At 40.1% G+C, this 19,810-nt stretch overlaps 1 protein-coding gene across 2 annotated transcripts in view; it reads left to right on the forward strand.

Moving 5' to 3' along the window:
- Positions 1–19,797, forward strand: part of LOC130220661 (zinc finger protein 239-like) — a 32,049-nt gene extending 12,252 nt beyond the window's left edge. Inside the window, exons 1-2 of one of the 2 annotated variants that reach the window (XR_008836215.1) lie at positions 13,866–17,447; positions 17,697–19,797. Coding sequence is in view for 1 of the 2 variants with exons in the window: in XM_056452880.1 (XP_056308855.1) it covers positions 1,897–3,027 (1,131 nt within the window). In the remaining variant the exon portion in view is untranslated. Of the gene's footprint in view, positions 1–1,891; positions 17,448–17,696 lie in introns of those variants that run through there. The other variant, XM_056452880.1, reaches the window with a different exon arrangement.
- Positions 19,798–19,810: the final 13 nt, after the last annotated feature.

Here is a 19,810-nt window from a genome sequence, read left to right on the forward strand (position 1 = left end):
AGAGGGATTGGAGCGGTACTAGCCCAAGGACCAGCTGGACAAGAGCAACCTGTGGTATTTCTGAGTAGGAAGCTGTTGCCCAGGGAGACGCAATACTCTACCATAGAGAAGGGGTGTCTTGCAATTAAATTGTCCTTGGAATCCCTCTGCTACTACCTCCTGGGGCGGGAGTTTGACTTGGAAACAGACCATCGAGCACTTACCTGGATAAACTCCATGAAAGATACTAACGCCAGAGTGACCCGGTGGTACCTGACATTACAACCTTTCCAGTTCAAGATAAGTCTTTGCCCTGGGAGGAAAAATTTGTTAGCCGACTTCTTGTCCAGGTTTCCGGACAGTACGCAGCTTGGAGAGGGGGAGGATAATGTGGAGAAGTGAGACTTCTCCCCTCCATCTCTGACGGCCGCACCGGCACACACACACACATACATACACGCCCACACCACTTACCTTCATTCCTTCCTCCTCCGTCAGCGGTTATATTGATGAGTGCACGCATCATATCACAGGCATACAATCACACCTCCACAGTTAATCTCTCCCCTTCAGTCTCACACGAAGCATACACTTACGCGCGCACACACACACAGTCTTCGTGTTTTTGTTTGTTTGTCTAGAGGGGGGTTCGGACTTCAGTGCTAGGCTGGCACGCACTTATTACATCAGAAGCCGCGCCATGGTGGTTCGCGCGCTGAACATCTGACCGTATAATTTGTGTTGTCTGTGGGTACATCCAGCATTGTTTATCCTGTTAATATGCGGAGTCTGGCGTATGAAGGTGGACACCAGACTCTAGCGCGGGGTCAGTTTACTTGGCGAGCGAGCGTGCTGTGGCAGAGCTGTGAGCAATTTTCTGAGTGAGTGGATACTTGTATACCGTGGTTACGTTTGACTTTTTTTTTTTCTTTGGTTTGTTTTTGTGTTATATATTCGTCTTTATATTTGATTTGTTGATTTGATATATATTTTGCACTGGACATTTATCCTCCATATTATTGTAAATAAATACCACCTTTTTTTACACTTCCGGGTCAGGCCATTGTGTTTGGATTTTTGCCATTGGGTTTTTTTTTGGGGGGGGGTTATTGTGGTGATCAGGCCTCCCACGCCTCATAGTGGGCCCACACTGGGTTCACAACATCGCAACATGCGTAACTGCCTAAAACAACAGATCAAATAAAGTCACATATACTTACAATTGAGCAATAACTGCAACAGTTCTCAACATTGGACAAAATGCGAAGGCCGGCAGCGAAAGTGATACATGCGGTGTACACTCTACTAAACACTCATTCTTACTCTATGGTAAGTGGCTCTTTATAAGGGTGCAAATAAACCTAGCTTCCCCCGGAGGTTGAAAGCAATATTACAACATGTCAACATACTGATTTTAACATGCCAAACAATACACAATGCAAAACAATAAACAAATCAGAAAATAATAATAGTAACATTATTTAACTGTTACAACCTTCATAGGAGGTAGTCGTTTAAATCTATTACTCCTCGTTCCCATTATTCTGACTTATATTGCATTCACAAGGAGTTTTCAAAAGCTAAGACTCTTTAGTTGTGCTTGTAATATTACAATCAGTATTTAGTAAATATACAGTACGTTCAAATGTCACCAATGTTACTAGTTGAAACCTAAAGTGACGATGAGTTATTGAAATCTATGGAAACAGTGTTAAAAAAGGTCTTAAAAGGTAATGAATTTCGCTACATGATCCCTGTATATACCCTGAAAACGGCATTGTCCACTGAAAAGGCAGAACACGCAGTGAACCTTCATCCACCAGTGGACTGGATGGACCCTTATAAAATATATTATTATTATTATGTCAGCGTGTTGTTATGTCATTTAAAAGGCAGTCTTTTTTTATTTCAGGCCTGATGGAGGACACACACCGTCATGAGAAAATGAGTGAAAAAACTGACTCACTGAAGAGAAAAGACAAAAAATGTGTCACCTGCCCTCAGTGTGGAATAAGTCTGACAAAGAAACACAGTCTCCAGCGTCACATGAGGGTCCACACTGGAGAAAAACCATTCATATGCACTCAGTGTGGGAAGAGTCTGGCACACAAACACAGTCTCAGGAAACACATGAGGATCCACACTGGAGAGAAACCATTCATATGTACTCAGTGCGGGAAGAGTTTCAGAGACTCATCAAACTTTAATAAACACATGTTGATCCACACTGGAGAGAAAACACACAAATGTGATCAGTGCTGCAAAACATTTTTGAGGGTTTCAGATCTAAAGAGCCATCTTAGAGTTCATACAAAGGAGAAGCTTTATCCATGCTCTGTGTGTGGGAAGAGTTTCAAACATCAACGTAGTTTAAGAAATCATCAGAAGATCCACACCGGTGTGGGAGAGTACAGGTGCTTTGAGTGTGAGAAGACCTTTTGTACAGCTGGAAGTTTGAAAATGCATGAGAGAATTCACACTGGAGAGAAACCTTACATTTGTTCACTGTGCAATAAGAGATTCAGTCAGTTTGAACATATGAAAATACATGCGAGGATTCACACAGGAGAGAAACCTTACAAGTGTTCACACTGTGATAAGAGATTTAGTGGTTCAGGACATCTGATACAACATGTGAGGGTTCACACTGGAGAGAAACCTTACAGTTGTTCACTGTGCAATAAGAGATTCAGTCAGTTTGCACAAATGAAAATACATGCGAGGGTTCACACTGGAGAGAAACCGTACAAGTGTTCACACTGTGATAAGAGATTTAGTGATTCAGGAAATCTGAGACAACATGAAAGGGTTCACACAGGAGAGAAACCTTACATGTGTTCACACTGCGACAGGAGATTCAGTGATTTAGGAAATCTGAGACAACATGAGAGGATTCACACTGGAGAGAAACCTTACAAGTGTTCCCACTGCGACAGGAGATTCAGACAGTTAGGAGGCCTGAAAATACATGAGAGGATTCACACCAGAGAGAAACTGTACGTTCACACCGAAAGCGGCGAGACCGTCAAAGTAGCTGGAAGTCAATGAGAGCCGGCGGCGATAAGCGGCAAGGAGCAGCGCGGCACGTCTTGGCCGGTGTGGGCGTCAAGGAGAGTTGAAATCAAGTCAACTTTATGGTAATAAGCTATGATGCGGTTCGGCGGCAACCAATCAGAATGTAGAAGTCCACCACTTGAGAAGAGTTCAGAGAACAAAGTCACTGTGAACTTTGGTTCGGACCACAGTTATTCCCAAGGGTTTGATTATTGCGGTTGTCAGATTTCCAATTATTTGCAATGTTTTCTTACAGGAACATGCATTAAAAAAAGTTACTGGGAAATTACTGATGTGCATTAATGTTATATAGATTTTTTTTTTCTTTGAAAAAGCAGGAATCTCATGTGACAATACAAAACAGTATTGCTGCTTCAGGATATTTCAGACATATGGACACATATTGGAAAAGTGGAGCAAAGCCAGACCACATGCAACTTGATCTTCCGTAGTTAAATGTATTTGATAATAAGAGCTGAAGGCAGACAGCATTGTCACCAGGGTGGCCAGAGCGACCTTTGACGCTCTCACCACTTTCGGAAACCTTAAAGGGGTGGTCCACAGTGTTTTATAAAGGTTTGATTGTTTATGAGGTGCAAAACAATGTGTGTTCGTGATTCATTTGTAAAAAATCATGTTATTTGTTCACATATCTTACCTTCATTTTATACAGCTACTGAACTAACATGAAAACGACTATCATATTTCCTGGTTCTGTCTATAAGGCCCGCCCTCAACGAGCTCTGATTAGTCAGCTAACCTAAGTGAAGTTTATCTAAATCAGCATTATAGTCGAGCTCTTAACCAGCTATATATCTCTATATAGCAATTTATAATCTGTCATCAGCTCTAAATGAGGGGGTTGGGGTGGCGTTGGGGTTCTCGAGAACCACCTGAGCTCAAACTACCCTCTTGCCCTGCAAACGGGAGGGACCCTGTGCTCGAGGATCTTATGAGCTCAGGCCTCTCTCCTCAGATAGCATGCCAAACAAGCTTTATAATCAATCATCAGCTAAGTGTGAACTCTTGAATATGTTGTGATTGGCAGATCAGCTCTACGTCACCAGGAAACATCATGCCTCTCTCTTGCATGCTCTCTGTAAATAATGTCAGTGAAGCCGTATCAGTTTGAGCCTGAGTCAGACACAGAAACGAAGCCCACTCAGTACAATGTATTTACTATTGTATGCCATTTTATATAATGTGGTTTAACCTTGTCAGTGACAGTAGTAAACAAATTAAACAAGAAACATTCAAATACTTTGTGTTACAAATATTCCTTTATTTCATTTCCAGGTCATTGCAGATCCACATACAGGTTTATTACAAGAGAATGGTCAGGCAAGCAACGGTCAACACAGGGGAAACGGATGTATACAGGCAAATCCAGGGTCGTGGTCATACAACAGGCGGAGGGTAAAAAGGCAGGCAGCAGACAGGAATAAACAATAAAACAAGGCAAGGGTCTAATACGGCAAGGAAAACATTAGGGATGGATGATGTGAAACTGGTGTTTCGACACACTGTCGAGATCCCAAAGCACAAGTGTTTTGAAACACTGCACTGAAGCATGATCCGAAACAGTCAGGTCACAAGATTAAGGTGATTTGAAACAACAGGTCAAGTGAATAAAGCGTCGATCATTTCAGAAGTGTTTCGAGACTTCCCTCATCTGTGTAGGGACGGTTTACTGTTTAACCCAAAGAATGAGCAGTCTGTCAGATGAAGAAGAGCCGGAGTCAGAGATTCAAATAAAGTTTACTGAAGATAGTTTGCAGTTTCATCAGCAGAAACCAGCTTCAACACTCGCAATGAGTTCCTAGGCCGCTCTGCTTACAATCAATAATCAATAACAATTATACTCTCACATAAGGTCAATACTGCGTCATACATATTGGTGTTCTAACCTGATTGGTTAAAACACAGATAGACGAGGAAAATTTCCACATGGGGTGCATGCGTACAATTCTGAACAATATCTTAAGCATATAAACGTCAGACATCCATTAGACTGTTTAGAGCTGACTCCAGACCTGTGAAACGGATCCACAATCAAATAGAGCGCACACACTTAAAGTATAATCTGTGTCTAATCTGTGTACTCTTAGCCATCTTTATAAAACCCGGTATAATCTACATTCAGCAGTTATAATTTCCTTACTACACGAAGTTTATCTTGAATAAAATTGTAGAATCACTTTAAAAGAATTAACCGTAAAATAGCAAAATCACTTTTAAATAGTATTAACTCGTAGAAATAACAATAGAGACAGATGCTTCCGGTCCTCAGCCCTCAGTTCCACTCAAGGTCTCCGTGACCTCTGACCTAGTTTGGGGGCTCCAGAAAGAGTTAAATAGAGACAGGCAAGCGCACTGAACATTCTTACATAGAGCATTGTGTTACTTATTCATTAGTTAAAATCCTTTCAAAGTTGAATACTCATTCAAATAATCAAATAATTATATTTAATAAAAAAAAATAATGAGAAACAGGATGATGAGAAAAGGATAAACGTTGATTCATGATGAGACGGATTGGAAGGCAGAAATCCGAATCCTTCATCTGCATTTGACTGACAATCTCATGTAGCCTAGTGGGCTATTGTGTGCACAAAGTAGTTTGAATCCTGACATGTACAAATACTCTGAAATTATGATTTGATGTATTTTAATAATGTTACTTTATGTTTTATGACCAAAATCAAGACATATTTATTCACAAAGTGTTCATTCGGATGTCAGACCAATGTTAAAACAAATCACGTTACAAGAGCAGAGCATTTACAAACTAATATTCATAACTGCATCACCGTTGATTCAAACCTATTACCTCTGAATGCTAGTCAGGAACTCTCACCGCTCCACTAAATCACTTGAAACCTCAACTCTACAGCGTGGCGTTTAAAGGGTCATGAAACCCCCTTGTTTCAGCAGGGTTTTTTCACACCTCTACTTTGGAAAAGGTCAGGAAAGTGGGCGTGTCCAACTCTGTTGAGGGGGGAGTGTCGGAGGAGCAAAAGAAGGATGGCCTGTAAAAATTTGCATAAAAATGGCAGTGTCGGTTTGGGCACGCGCTGATTTTCACAGAGGCAAAACAAACACACACGGGAGAAAGACAGTGACCGTGTTTACATGGACATCAGTAATTGAATTATTTGCCAAATTATTAAATGGTGGACTTGAACTACAGTTTGGCTCTTTTATTCAGGAATTTCATTCATGCCCCTCGTGACAAACGAGATATTTGATTTGAGGAATTGCTGTAAGAGTGTATTTTTCATGCAAAAAAACTCTGCATTTCCTGGAAACTTAGATGCACTCGGCAGGTAGCGTCAGAAAGCCGTGTGTGTTATTCATGTCACAAAATGCGGTGAAAATCCTACACGACGGAAATAGTTTGATTGTGGTGCTAACATGTTTACACTTGGTGTAATAGTTAGTTCGATACGAACGCCATCTGAATAAACAAAGACCACTGGTCGTTCACTTACCAAATCTGTAGAGACTGGACAATCAACAGCAACTAGAGCCGCGTCTTTATTAAGAGGAGACGAGCAGCAAATCCGGATCTCACCATTTCCAGATGAGAAAAGCTCTTGGGTAAAAAAATGTTCCTTGCGCATAGTTTCTCGACTCATGTTGTCGAGCGTCGCGTGCACTGTAATCCACACGTGAGTCCAGCCGCGCTCTCATAGAGAGAAAATAAAAACAAAACCTTCACTGCAGCAAATTATAAACACAACACTGCACACTTGTTTTAGCAACACAACGTGTCGTCTCTCTGCCGTCTGAACACTGTAACAGGTAAAAACAGTCTTCGAAGCTATCATGCATATTAATAAAGTTGCACCGCATACACAATAGAGCGCGCTGATTGGTTTGAACCAAGTCTTACTCATGAATGAATACAGCACACTCAGAGACGTCATAAGGTACTCCCAGGTACAGACGTCCAGTCTACACTCTGGAACACACGCTAAGATCTCATGGCCGTGACGCAGCTTCAAAAATTAGTTTCAAACCGGAAGAACGAATTTACTCGAAATAACGCAAAAACAACCAATTTTTTTTTTTCAAATTTTTTAAGTGAAATATCTGTGTCATAATAGTGTTTTAGCAGTGTGGGACACATATACGACTGTCAACAGCTCAAAAATGTGTTTTGGTGTTTCGAGACCCTTTAATACATCAATTTGCTGAACTGTTTTTTTGCTGAAGCTGTTCCAGAGCAATACAGAAAATGACCACTAGGTGTCACTGTAGAGACATGTTTCAAAACGCTTCAACACATTTGCTTCAGCTGTTTCAGTGTTTCATGAAGCCTCGCAGTTTCATGAAGCCTCACAACAACAGATAATAAGACTCAGCACTGAAGTGTGTGTTTGTTTTGTGTATATAGTCTTTCTAATCCGTTCCTGAGCAGCACCCAACCGTGTTTGTATGAGTAATGAACCGAATGAGGAACAGGCGTGTGTGAGCGATGCATGACTGGACATGTAGTTCTTTAAAGTGGCAGATTTGTAGTTCTTCAGTAATCTGCACAGGTGGTGACCGTGACATAAAGGCTGTAAAGTCTCTGTTTCTAATAGAGAGCAGGTAAAACAGTCTACTTTGGTTTTTCCTTTACTTTCTGAGGTTTAACCATGTCGTAAAAATACAGTCGTAGTGACATTGTACTATAGTCAGGCTAGGTCAGGTATTTATAAAGAGTATGTTTATGCTGAATAAATAAAAGAAAATACAAAAATGAAAGCAGGGACAAACCTATAGTGAAAACAACACACATTAGTAAATGAATAAATAATGAAACATGATATGATGTGGTATTTTCTTTATTCTGAGTAAATCTGCTCATTTCTAATACTGATTTACCATTTCTCTTTTATCAGATGGGTTCAGGTAGTTCTTCAGTCCTGCTGTGTATCAGCAAAATTCAGCATCAGTTCAATTAGCATAATTATACAAATGAAGTCAACTGAACAGTTCCAGATTACAATGGGTTTACTCACATTATCTTTGTGAAGTCAACTTGTTGCTTTTAAGGCAATTGGTTTACTCAGTTTAAGTAACGAATCACTTTTTACAGCACATGTCTCTGTTTAACAGGATTGGTTGCGCTTGAAATTCTGCCCTGACACCCACGCTGATTGGTTGATATGTGTTATATGATGACACAAGGTGCTCATTGTGCTTGTGATGCTGAAATGTTTAAGTAATTAATCACTTTTTACAGTGTGGTGAATCGTTTGAACAAATTAAAATATTAAATTCAGAGAACTTAAAATATTAATTAAAGGTTTTTGCTGCCTAATGAGTAAGTTAAACACACCTGTTTAAGTTTTGATGCCAAAACTTGATATTTTAAGTAACGTCAATTATATTAACTTAATTTCTTTAGTAATGACAACAGCAGGGTTTAGCCTACAGTGTGGAGAGGGCCGGATACAAAACACATGGAGTGCGGAGCAGTAGAAATTCTTGCTGCTTCACTCCGCTCACTATTTACTATAGTATTATTTCAGGTGTGGTGTCTGCTGTAAATTACATTGTTTTGTTTGTCCTATGATGAGTTGAGTTAAAACAAGAAGTTGTATTAAATGTTTTTGGTGGTCATTTATTTATTTATTTATTTATTTATTTATTTATTTATTTATTGTCTGCTTAACATTGATTCTGAAATGATTAATTTGACTGAACCTGATTTCCTCCTGGAGCCCGGTTACCGCTGTGAGTCGCTGTTGCTGTGGTTGTCCTCTAGATGGCAGTAGCACACAGCACACTGATAGCGGAGGCGCTGGAGTAAAAGCTCAGAACAAGCAACATTAAACTCGTGTTGAAGATGAGAAGAAACAAAAAGGCTACACTTCAGCTTTTATAAACTCTAGAGAGATTATTTAGCGAACACGACACAACTCCTGCCTTTATTCATTATATCCTGGCTCTTGACTGTCAATTCCTCTGTGAAAGCGATCAGGAATAGCGGACTTTTAACGTGTTCATATGTAAACAGGTAACGTTGTGTTTCTCTCCTTATTTATTAGTTCAGATTCCTACTTTCTCAATATTCAAGTGTTTTTCTCTCGGCTGTGTTCCTCTTCAGTGTCGGTTCCCGCGCTGTTTTCAGCTTTGTTTTTGCTTGGTTTTGGCCACTAACCTCTTTATTAAAGCTCTCGATGTAAAAGCTTCTCGCGGTAAAAGCACAGGTTATGATTCCTGTTTACTTTCACACATTCTTATACTTCAGGATTTGTCTGATCTTTATTAGCGGCAAATCAAATGCTGTGTTCACTAATTTCACCCTTATGGACAAATACTGGAGTCATTTATAGTAAATAGTGTAGTATAAATACAAAACACCCAACACTCTACTACATTTTCAACAACTATATTACAACACACCACAGTTTACTGTAGTAAAAACTCATGTTTACTACAGTATGCAGAGCATTTGATCATTTCACCATAGTTACTGCTTCAACATTCAGTAACACAGTTGTACAATACACTTTATTATAATATGGTTCAAAACACTATAGTATTTACTATAAATTACTGTAGTATTTGTCATGTGGGTAGCCATAAAATTGTGCAGAAAAGTGTAGAATTTTGGGTAACACATTAAAGTAATTGACATTATAATATTGTAAGGATAAAGGTTGTTTATTGCCTTTACTAACATGAACAAACAATTAGTAATACATTCATTACGGTATTCATCCATCTTTGTTAACATTATTTAAGTTAAACAACGTTAGTTCATGTTAAATCTCTGTTCATTAACTCATGTTAAGAAGCACAACTTTGGATTTTATTAAGGCATTAGTAAATGTTGAACTATGATTAATTTACAGAATTATTCATACTTAATATTAGTAAATACATGAACTAATGGACTAAAGTTATTGTAAACTATTACTGACCTATGAAATGTTAGCTTTGTGTAAAAACAATAATAGGCTGTAAAATTGATGAGCTGAAATAATAATTTATTAATGTACTGTAACATTTATTTGCATATTAACAAGCTGTAATTGACTAAATATATAGACAGCAGCTCGTTGTGTTTTTCTGGTTTATTTTTATATTTTATTATATCTTTTGAGCAAGAATCAACATTAGTTTGAACAGTGTGAGTGCTCTGAATCTGGGCCCAGGCGCAGTTCAGTTGGCTAGCCCTGGCCCGTTTGGAAGAGGTATATATAATAACCAACTAATACAGCACAAAATAATATTAAAAACAAACAATAGTCCATTTCTCTCTTTGTGCTTAAAAATAAGTTACATTTTTGACATTGAAAATAATTTTTACACTGAAAATAAATGACAGAACAATGAACAAATAAATAAAACAAATGGTATTTGTCTAATATGGTGCTTGAAATGAACTTTTTGTGAAGTTGCTCCCAACTTCATAAATTTTAGGAGCACCAAAACAAGTTAGGAGCACCCACCAAAAATGAATGAGCACCACAGCAAATTGTATATTAACAGATTTATTGTATGTGAAAACAACATCAATCAGGACTAACAAAAACCAGAAACATATTATTCTGTTATGACTTAATGATATTTGTGCAATAATTCCAAAATTAGTGTCTAATAATGATCAAATATTAATGAAGTCGATGACGACAATAATACTAACAGTGAATAACATTATGATGCTGCTTTGAATGTGCTTTAATGTGAGTTATCTGCTGTAAACAGTCCTCCTGTTACTTTTTGAAAATTAAATCTATGGTTTGCATCAAACAAAAATGAAGCATTGCAGTAAGAAATATTTATTTTGCACTGTTGTTTTTATACGCATGTCAATATAAAAACCAGAAAGATCGGACAAAAGAAAGGAAGAAGTGTCACTTCTACTACTCTTTAAAGGTTTTGGTTTGGGTTTTTGTGATTGTAAATGCTCAGTCTCGTTATGCACTGATTTACATTTTTCTGTGTTTGTGGAAGAAAGCAGGCGAGTCAGCCGACCCAATATATGAGCGGCGCAGAGCAGGATTCTCGCGATGACCACCTGCACAGTACCTTTCTTTGTCATGAACCGAATTTTAGTTTACAAGTAGTAAATAAGTAAAGTTGAGCTTCTTTAGCAAAGATCTATACACTGTTAGATTTTACATTTAGCATCCATTTGCGTTGAACACGCGAGAATGCAACGCATCGAGATTCGGGCCATTAAACAGCTGATCCACCGAGTCTTTCTGCACTCTCTCCGAAAACACTGGATTAATCTCGGCTGGCGGATCAAGTTTCACCACATGATCCCTCTCATCGGCACCAATATTTCTAACTTTAAGTGGGTTTGCCAACATGTTTTTTTTTATTGCTTCTTCCTCAAATTTCAGCTGTTTGCAGTTCCTGCGGTCACAAAAGCCCACATCTCAACTAGTGCACATCTAAAGCGTGAGAGCGTTGCGTCGCGTGCGTGTCCCTCCATTTGAAATAATGAACTTGCACAAGCTTGCCTTAGTTAATAGCCTCAGTCATAGTTAATCTAGTGTGCGTGGTTATTAGTCTCGGTGTACAAACTAGTGCACAGTTCCTAGTAACCACAATTCCTAGTAAGCACGGCACGATAACCGTTTTAAAGGTATACCGAGGTTTGGAAAAGTCAAGGTTTTAAAACTGTCAAAATTTTTTGTAATACTGTTCCTATGGTATGTGTATGATTTTTAAAAACTTTTTTTTGTTGTTGTTTAGTTGTTTACAACTGTATCTCCAACAGAAAATATATCCAAAGTTGCCGTTTTAAATTGTAAATAAATCTGTTTCTGAAACTAATGAAGACAGCAGAATTCAATAATTAATTTCAATTATTCAGCTTGACTAGTTACTGCTCCAAAATATTTTAAGTGTTTCTTAAAATGTCTTTTTTTTTAACTAGACATTTTAAAAAAAAACTATATTTTACTAGTGATCACAATACCATGATACCGTGATATTTTTATCCAAGGTTATCATACCGTCAGAATCTTATACCGGCCCATGCCTAGTACCTAGTGTGAGCACGCCCTAAGGATCTAAAACTAAGCTAGTTTGGTTGTCAAACTAAGCTAGTTTGGTTGTTGGTTTGGTTATCAGACATATGAGCAGGAGCGAATTTCTCTGTGGTTATTGATAATTACTGTGATAATGGTACTAAATGCTGCTCTCTTTACTCTTTGTCTACACGCCAGAATTTCCTTTTATCTCTGTGGAACGAGAAAACAGATGCTGCCCTCTACTGGTGCTGAAAAACACGAACTCTTGCACAGGCTCAGAATGCGGCTCTTGTTTCAGTCAGCTTTCGTCTGTTTGGTGTGTTCACGCGCAGCTTTTTGGTCCAGACGGGTTTTGTTGGTGATGGTTGTTTTGCGTCGGCTTGGTGTGTCCTAGGTAGAGTTGCAGCAGCTGTTCGTAAGTTTATTTTTAAACTGAAACGTAAAGTCCACTCTAGGGCCTTCTGTCCTATGAAAATGAAGTTATAAATCACATTTTTATAGCATATTAAATTACAGTCAGTCAATAATAACATACAACGCACACATCTGCAGTGCACTGGGGCGATTTGCTGCCGAGTGTGACGCGGCTGGGATGAGAATCAGCACCTCCAAGTCCGAGGCCAAGGTGCTCCACCGGAAAAAGGTGGTTTGCCATCTCCAGGTTGGAGGAAAGGCCTTACCCCAGGTAAAGGAGTTCAAGTATCTTGGGGTTTTGTTCATGAGCGAGGGAAGGATGGAGCGTGAGATTGACAGGTGGACCGGTGCAGTGGCAGCAGTAATGCAGTTGATGTACCGGTCCATTGTGGTAAAGGAGGAGCTAAGCTGAAAGGCAAAGCTCTCGATTTACCGGTCAATCTACGTTCCTACTCTCATTTATGGTCATGAGCTTTGGGTCATGACCGAAAGGACAAGATCTTGGATACAAGCGGCTGAAATGAGTTTCCTTCGTAGGATAGCAGGGCGCACCCTAATAGACAGGGTGAGGAGCTCTGTCGAAGTAGAGCTGCTGCTCCACATCGAGAGAAGTCAGCTGAGGTGGCTCAGGTGTCTGTTTAGGATGCCTCCAGGACGCCTACCTAATGAGGTGTTCCAGGCATGTCCCACCAGGAGGAGGCCTCGGGGAAGACCCAGGACATGCTGGATGGACTATGTCTCCCGGCTGGCCTGGAAACGCCTCTGGATCCCCCCGGACTAGCGAGAGGAAATGTCTGGGGAGAGGGAAGTCCGGAGTTCTCTCCTAAGAGTGCTGCCCCCGCGACCCAGCCCCGGATAAGCAGATGAAAATGATGATGATGATGATGAACACGAAACATGCCCTCTCTTTTGCTGAATATCAGTAACTTGCGCACTGCTAGTGCAACTGGCACCTGTACCTAAACTTTAATTCACTCTTTTAAAAGTGAGAGATTTTGATTAAAAACCCACATAAAGTGTTTGTTCACTAGTCTAGTTATTGATTTGGATTTCTCTTTCATGTGAACCTTTTGTTAGATTCAGCTGTGTTTGGCTTAACCGTTCACGGGTGGCTCGCCAATGTTTTAGATTACTCTGTTACATAAAATAAGTACGATTACCAAAGTCATTATGGGGAGAAGACTTTATTAAAGACAGTGAATAGTACAGTTCCTCAGCAGCAATGTTAACCCATCGGTCTTCAAGTAACTTAACCCAAAGTGCTGTCTGTGAAACACTACTTCATAACAAAGGATATAACCCTCAACCTTCATCCACCAGTGGACTCCGTCATTGGATCAACTGGATGGATCCTTATAAAATATATTATTATTATGTCAGCGTGTTGTTATGTCATTTAAAAGGCAGTCTTTTTTCATTTTATTTCAGGCCTGATGGAGGAGAGACAGCGTCATGAGAAAATGAGTGAAAAAACTCACTCACTGAAGAGAAAAGACAAAGAATGTGTCACCTGCACTCAGTGTGGGAAGAGTCTGGCAAACAAACAGAGTCTCAGATATCACATGAGGATCCACACTGGAGAGAAACCATTCACATGTTCTCAGTGTGGGATGAGTTTCAGAAACTCATCAAACCTTACTAAACACATGAAGATCCACACTGGAGAGAAAACACACAAATGTGATCAATGCAGCAAAACATTTTTAAGGGCTTCACACCTGAAGAGCCACCTTAGAGTTCATACAAAGGAGATGCTATATTCATGCTCTGTGTGTGGGAAGAGTTTCACACGGCAAGAAAGTTTAAGAAGTCATCAGAAGATCCACACTGGTGTGGGAGAGTACAGGTGCTTTGAGTGTGAGAAGACCTTTTGTAGGGCTGAAAATTTGAAAATACATGAGAGAATTCACACTGGAGAGAAACCTTACATTTGTTCACTGTGCAATAAGAGATTCAGTCAGTTTGCACATATGAAAACACATGCAAGGGTTCACACAGGGGAGAAACCTTACAAGTGTTCAGACTGTGACAAGAGATTCAGTGATTCAGGAGATCTGAGAAAACATGAGAGGGTTCACACTGGAGAGAAACCTTATAAGTGTTCAGACTGTGACAAGAGATTCAGTGATTTAGGAAATTTGAGAAAACATGCGAGGGTTCATACTGGAGAGAAACCTTACATTTGTTCACATTGTGATAAGAGATTTAGTGATTCAGGAAATCTGAGAAAACATGTGAGGGTTCATACTGGAGAGAAACCTTACAAGTGTTCACACTGTGATAAGAGATTTAATGATTCAGGACATTTGAGACAACATGAAAGGATTCACACTGGAGAGAAACCTTACAAGTGTTCACACTGCCACACAAGATTCAGACAGTTAGGAGGCCTGAAAACGCATGAGAGGATTCACACCAGAGAGAAACCTTAAAGGGGTGATCCACAGTGTTTTTTAAAGGTTTGATTGTTTATGGAGTGCAAAACAATGTGTGTTTTCATGATTCATTTGTAAAAAAATCATGTTATTTGTTCACATATCTTACCTTTATTTTATACAGCTACTGAACTATCATGAAAATGACCATCATATTTCCTGGTTCTGTCTATAAGGCCCGCCCTCAACGGGCTCTGATTAGTCAGCTAACCTAAGTGAAGTTTATTTATAAACTAATATCGAGAGGAGCGCGTGCTTATGATTGATGATGGCTGGTCCCACATTAACGCATGATTCCTAACTCACTATAAATAACCTGAGTTTCTTACTTTAGTTATCTTTGCCTAGATCAGGGATACTCAAATATAAATTTGAAAGGTCCACTCACCAAATTTTTATTCAGGCCGAGGTCCGGAAAAGTAACGCTCAAATTCCAAATACAGAACTCCAACAGAAAAAGGCAATCGCCAAATTTTCCAACTATACACAAAAAATATCATCATAGAACCTTTAGTGTGAAAGGTGACACCTTCTTCGTGCCACCAGTTGTTTAAATTTGGGCATAAAAGGTCAGGGCCAGGCGGAGGCACTGATGTAGGGGTTCATTGGTGAGTGTGCTGCGGAAGTTTTTCACCATGTTCATGTTTGAAAAGGCAGATTCACAGCAATACGTTGAGGGAAACATTGTGAGAATTTGAAGGGCCATCTTCTGCAGGAGAGGAATACCTGCTGCAGTAATTTTTGTCCAGAAGGTGACAGGATCACAGAGAGATTCCTGCAGTGCTAGGGTTTCTTGGAGCTCAATTAGCTCAGTTTGTAAAACAGCAGCATTTGCCTATGGGAAGACTTTCATGGCTTCAGTTGAGAATTTTGCAATACTTTTGACTAGAAATGGATTTTCTATGCTCAAGATTTATTTTCCCAGAGGGAAATCTTTAAATTGAGTTTGGACATTTTGAATCAGTTTTTCAGGATTTCAATATAATTGTGATGTAGATGTTTTCCTGCAGTCTGATCCAAAAGTCTTGAGAAGTGAAGCAAGTTCTGCTGTAAGTCACATTTGAACACCTCCAGCTTCCTCTGGAAAGCACGGACAGCTGACATGAGGTCTGTTTTTGCCCTGGAGCTTCATATTAAGGTCATAAGGTGCGAAGTAATGTCAGCTAGAACAGCAACAACTTCCATTTCTTTTTCATTCTTCATGAAATCCACAAATGGTTAGGCTTTTGCACTCTTTTGATCCAAAAGAAATGTCTCAAGCTCTTTCCGCAGTGCCTAAAATCTCTCCAGTACCTTGCCTTAACTAAGCCACAACATTGTGGTGAAGAAACGTTGCATTTACTTCTATTAGAAATGAGCGCAACAAACGATGTTGCAGAGCAGAGGATGCTCTCAGATCGTTGACAAGTTTCATCACTTTTGTCATTACATCTGAGTACCTTTCTCCAAGACTGGCACACAAAACCATCTGGTGAATTATGCAGTGGTATGCCATGAGGTCAGGATGGTGAGTTGTCGAGCGTGACACTAATCCCCTCTCTCATAAAAATGACAGCCTGGAGTGCGCAAGATAGTGAGCATGTGAGCGAGCGAGTGACCTAGCTGCTATAGCAATGCTGGCTGTTACAACTGCTGTGATTGGACATAGTTGAAGCAGCCAAACGGAGTAGAATCCTCAAGGATATATCGCGGATCCACAATTGCGCACTCCATTGAAAACTCATTTGGATTATGATTAAATTGGCATGCTGGTTTTGGCGTCGGTCCAGATTTTTTCGTGTCCAGGTGCGGGCCGGAGTCCACCTATTGAGTACCCCTTACCTAGAAGAATCCCCCCCTTCCACCCCTACGCCTCCTGTGCGGAGTTTACATGTTCTGCCCGTGCTAGGGTCGGTTTTCTCCCACAGTCCAAAAACTTGAGTCATATTTGAATTGATCAATCTAAATAAGCACTAAAGTCGAGCTCTTGACCAGCAGCATATCTCTATATAGCAATTTATAATCTGTCATAGACTCTAAATAAGATGGGTGGGGTTGGTTTGGTTCTTGAGACCTACCTGAGCTCAAACTCCCCTTTTGTCCTGCAAACAGAAGGGAGCCCCGTGCTCGAGGAACTTATGAGCTCAGGGCTCTCTCCTCGGACAGCATGCCAAATATGCTTTTATAATCAAACATCAGCTAAGGGTGAACTCTTGAATATGTTGTGATTGGCAGATCAGCTCCACGTCACCAGGAAACATCATGCCTGTCTTGCATGCTGTCAGGGCTGGCGCATTCATAGAGGTGACCTAGGCAGCTGCCTAGGGCAGCAGAATAGTGAGGGTGGCGTCCAGCTCCTGGTCCTCACTATCGTCTGCGACACCAGTCACTTCTGTTTTTACTTTCAAATTGAGGGCAGCGTGATGCGTGTTGTTTGCCTACAGTGTCAGTTCAGCTTGCTCCAGCCCCGCATGCTGTCTGTCAGTCTGTAAACAATGTCAGTGAAGCAGTATCAGTTTGAGCCTGAGTCAGACACAGAAAATGAAGAGGACACAGCTGAAGCCATGCAAACGTGACTCTTGCAAGATGTTTCAGAATGGTGTGTTTTTGTTTTGTTCGTTGGTAAGAGGAGGAATGTGGTCAAGCCATCAGCATTTGATATAAATAGTTAAAGCAGATCAAACAGACAGAATAACTCTTTCTAAATAACAGATTTGCTCAATTATTTGTCCTAGCCCACTCAGTACAATGTGTTTACTATCGCATGCCATTTTAAATAATGTGGTTTAACCTTGTGAGCGACAGTAGTAAACAAATTAATTCAAATATTCCTTTATTTCATTTCCAGGTCATTGCAGATCCACATACAGGTTTATTACAAGAGAATGGTCAGGCAAGCAACGGTCGACACAGGGGCAAACGGATGTATACAGGCAAATCCAGGGTCGTGGTCATACAACAGGCGGAGGGTCAAAAGGCAGGCAGTAGACAGGAATAAACAATAAAACAAGGCAAGGGTCTAAGACGGCGAGGAAAACGCATTGTTAGGGATGGATGACGTGAAGCTGATGTTTTGACACAGTGTGGAGATCTTAAAGCGCAAATGATTAAGATGATTTGAAACACCCAGGTCACGTGATTGTGTTTTGAAACACCAGGGGCCTCATGTGTTAGCGCTGTGTACGCACAAAATCTTTGCGTACGCCAGGTTTCACGCTCACATTTGGATTTACTAATGATGAAATGAACGTGAGAGTGTGCGTTGGTCTGCGCCAACTTCATGTCTGGCGTATGTGTATTTCTTGTGTGTTTGTTTTATTTCCATTGGTGACTCCTAGAGACAATTATGTTAAATTGCACACAAAGTATCACACCAACACATGTGAAAAACATTGCTATTCATTTATAATTGATAAAATGGGTTATTTGACTATCTTTTAACGAACTATGTTATTTAGAACCTATAAAAGCATTTGCAACTATATACAACCCTTAGTCTATGGTAATGGCAGTGTTGGCCTTATTAAAGGACATTGTCAATGGTCGAATCCCATGGGAACGCATTTTTAGGAATCACAGTGATTTTCTGGCACACGATGATGACTGGCTTATTAGCCATTCAGATTTCCTAGAGCTATACTCCTGGAGCTTTGTGCTGAGTTGAGACTAAATTTGTAAAGAGAGACAGCGAGGAGGCTCCAAGGTGGCAGGGTGCGCGATGGGTGGCTTCTTGGTGAGTGATGTATTTAAAGATTTTATTCCAGCTAAGTTTTTTTTTTGAGCATTATTATTAACTGCGTATCAGGAGACTGTGGTTATCCATTAAAGACGGGGCTGTTAACCCCCCTCAACAACCCACAAACTGACCAAGTGCACAAATGCAATGATTGGGCAGCTGAAATGCCGGTGGTGCTGCCTTGATAAGAGCAGAGGGGTGCTTCTATACCACCCTCACAAAGTGTTCCTCTAATACATCTGTGTCTCCCACAGACACGGATACTACTCCAGACAGTAAAGTGTCACCCACAATTGAGGCAACTCTCTCCTCAAAGGGTGTTGGTTCAGCATCCCCTGTTCCCACACCTGTTTGGTCCACACTTTGACAGTGCGCCACTGTTCTCCTCTTAAACTGCACCTTTACATGGGACCGTTTCTTTATTTAATTCACTCACAGTGCGATGTTCAGACCCCACTGCATTAACCACGTCAGCTAAACTCGCCCACTCTATTTTTTTTCTTTTGTTATTAAATCCGGAGGACAAACTTGCAAATAACACAGTTTTCTCCAGTCTACCTCTGACAGAAGCACCTCCAATTCACATTGCTTTTTCATTTGGTTTTGCCAAAGTAGAGTCATCACCATATTTATGCGGGGGAGGAGGCAGGGAGGGGTTTTGCGCTTGTGCACGTGCGCTCAGTTTCACGTTAATTCTGATGTACAAAGAGAATATGCGTAGGATTCTGCATATGCAGTGTTTCATACATCTGAATTTTTTACTGCGTACGCACATTTACAGCTTCATTCGGATGCAATGTTTTAGTATCAATTCAACGCAAGTCTTTGTACATGAGGCCCCTGGTTACGTGAATAAAGTGATTCAAAGCTTTGGTCATTTCAGAAGCGTTTCGAGACCTGATGAATCTGCATTTCACTGACAGGGTATCTCATGTAGTCTAGTGGGGTATTGTGTAACTGCTGCTAATGGCCTGAGTTTAAATCCTGACTTGTATAAATGCTCAGAAATTATAATTTGATGTATTTTAATACTGTTACTTTATGTTTTATAACCAAAAATAAGACATATTTATTCACAAAGTGTTTATTCAGATGTCAGACCAATGTTAAAACAGAACACGTTACAAGAACAGAGCATTTACAAACTAATATTTATGACTGCCTTAAAAGCAACAAGTTGACTTCACAAAGATAATGTGAGTAAACCCATTGTAATCTGGAACTGT

The sequence above is a fragment of the Danio aesculapii genome, chromosome 3, assembly GCF_903798145.1.
Source record: "Danio aesculapii chromosome 3, fDanAes4.1, whole genome shotgun sequence".
In the NCBI taxonomy this organism is placed as follows: Eukaryota; Metazoa; Chordata; class Actinopteri; order Cypriniformes; family Danionidae; genus Danio; species Danio aesculapii.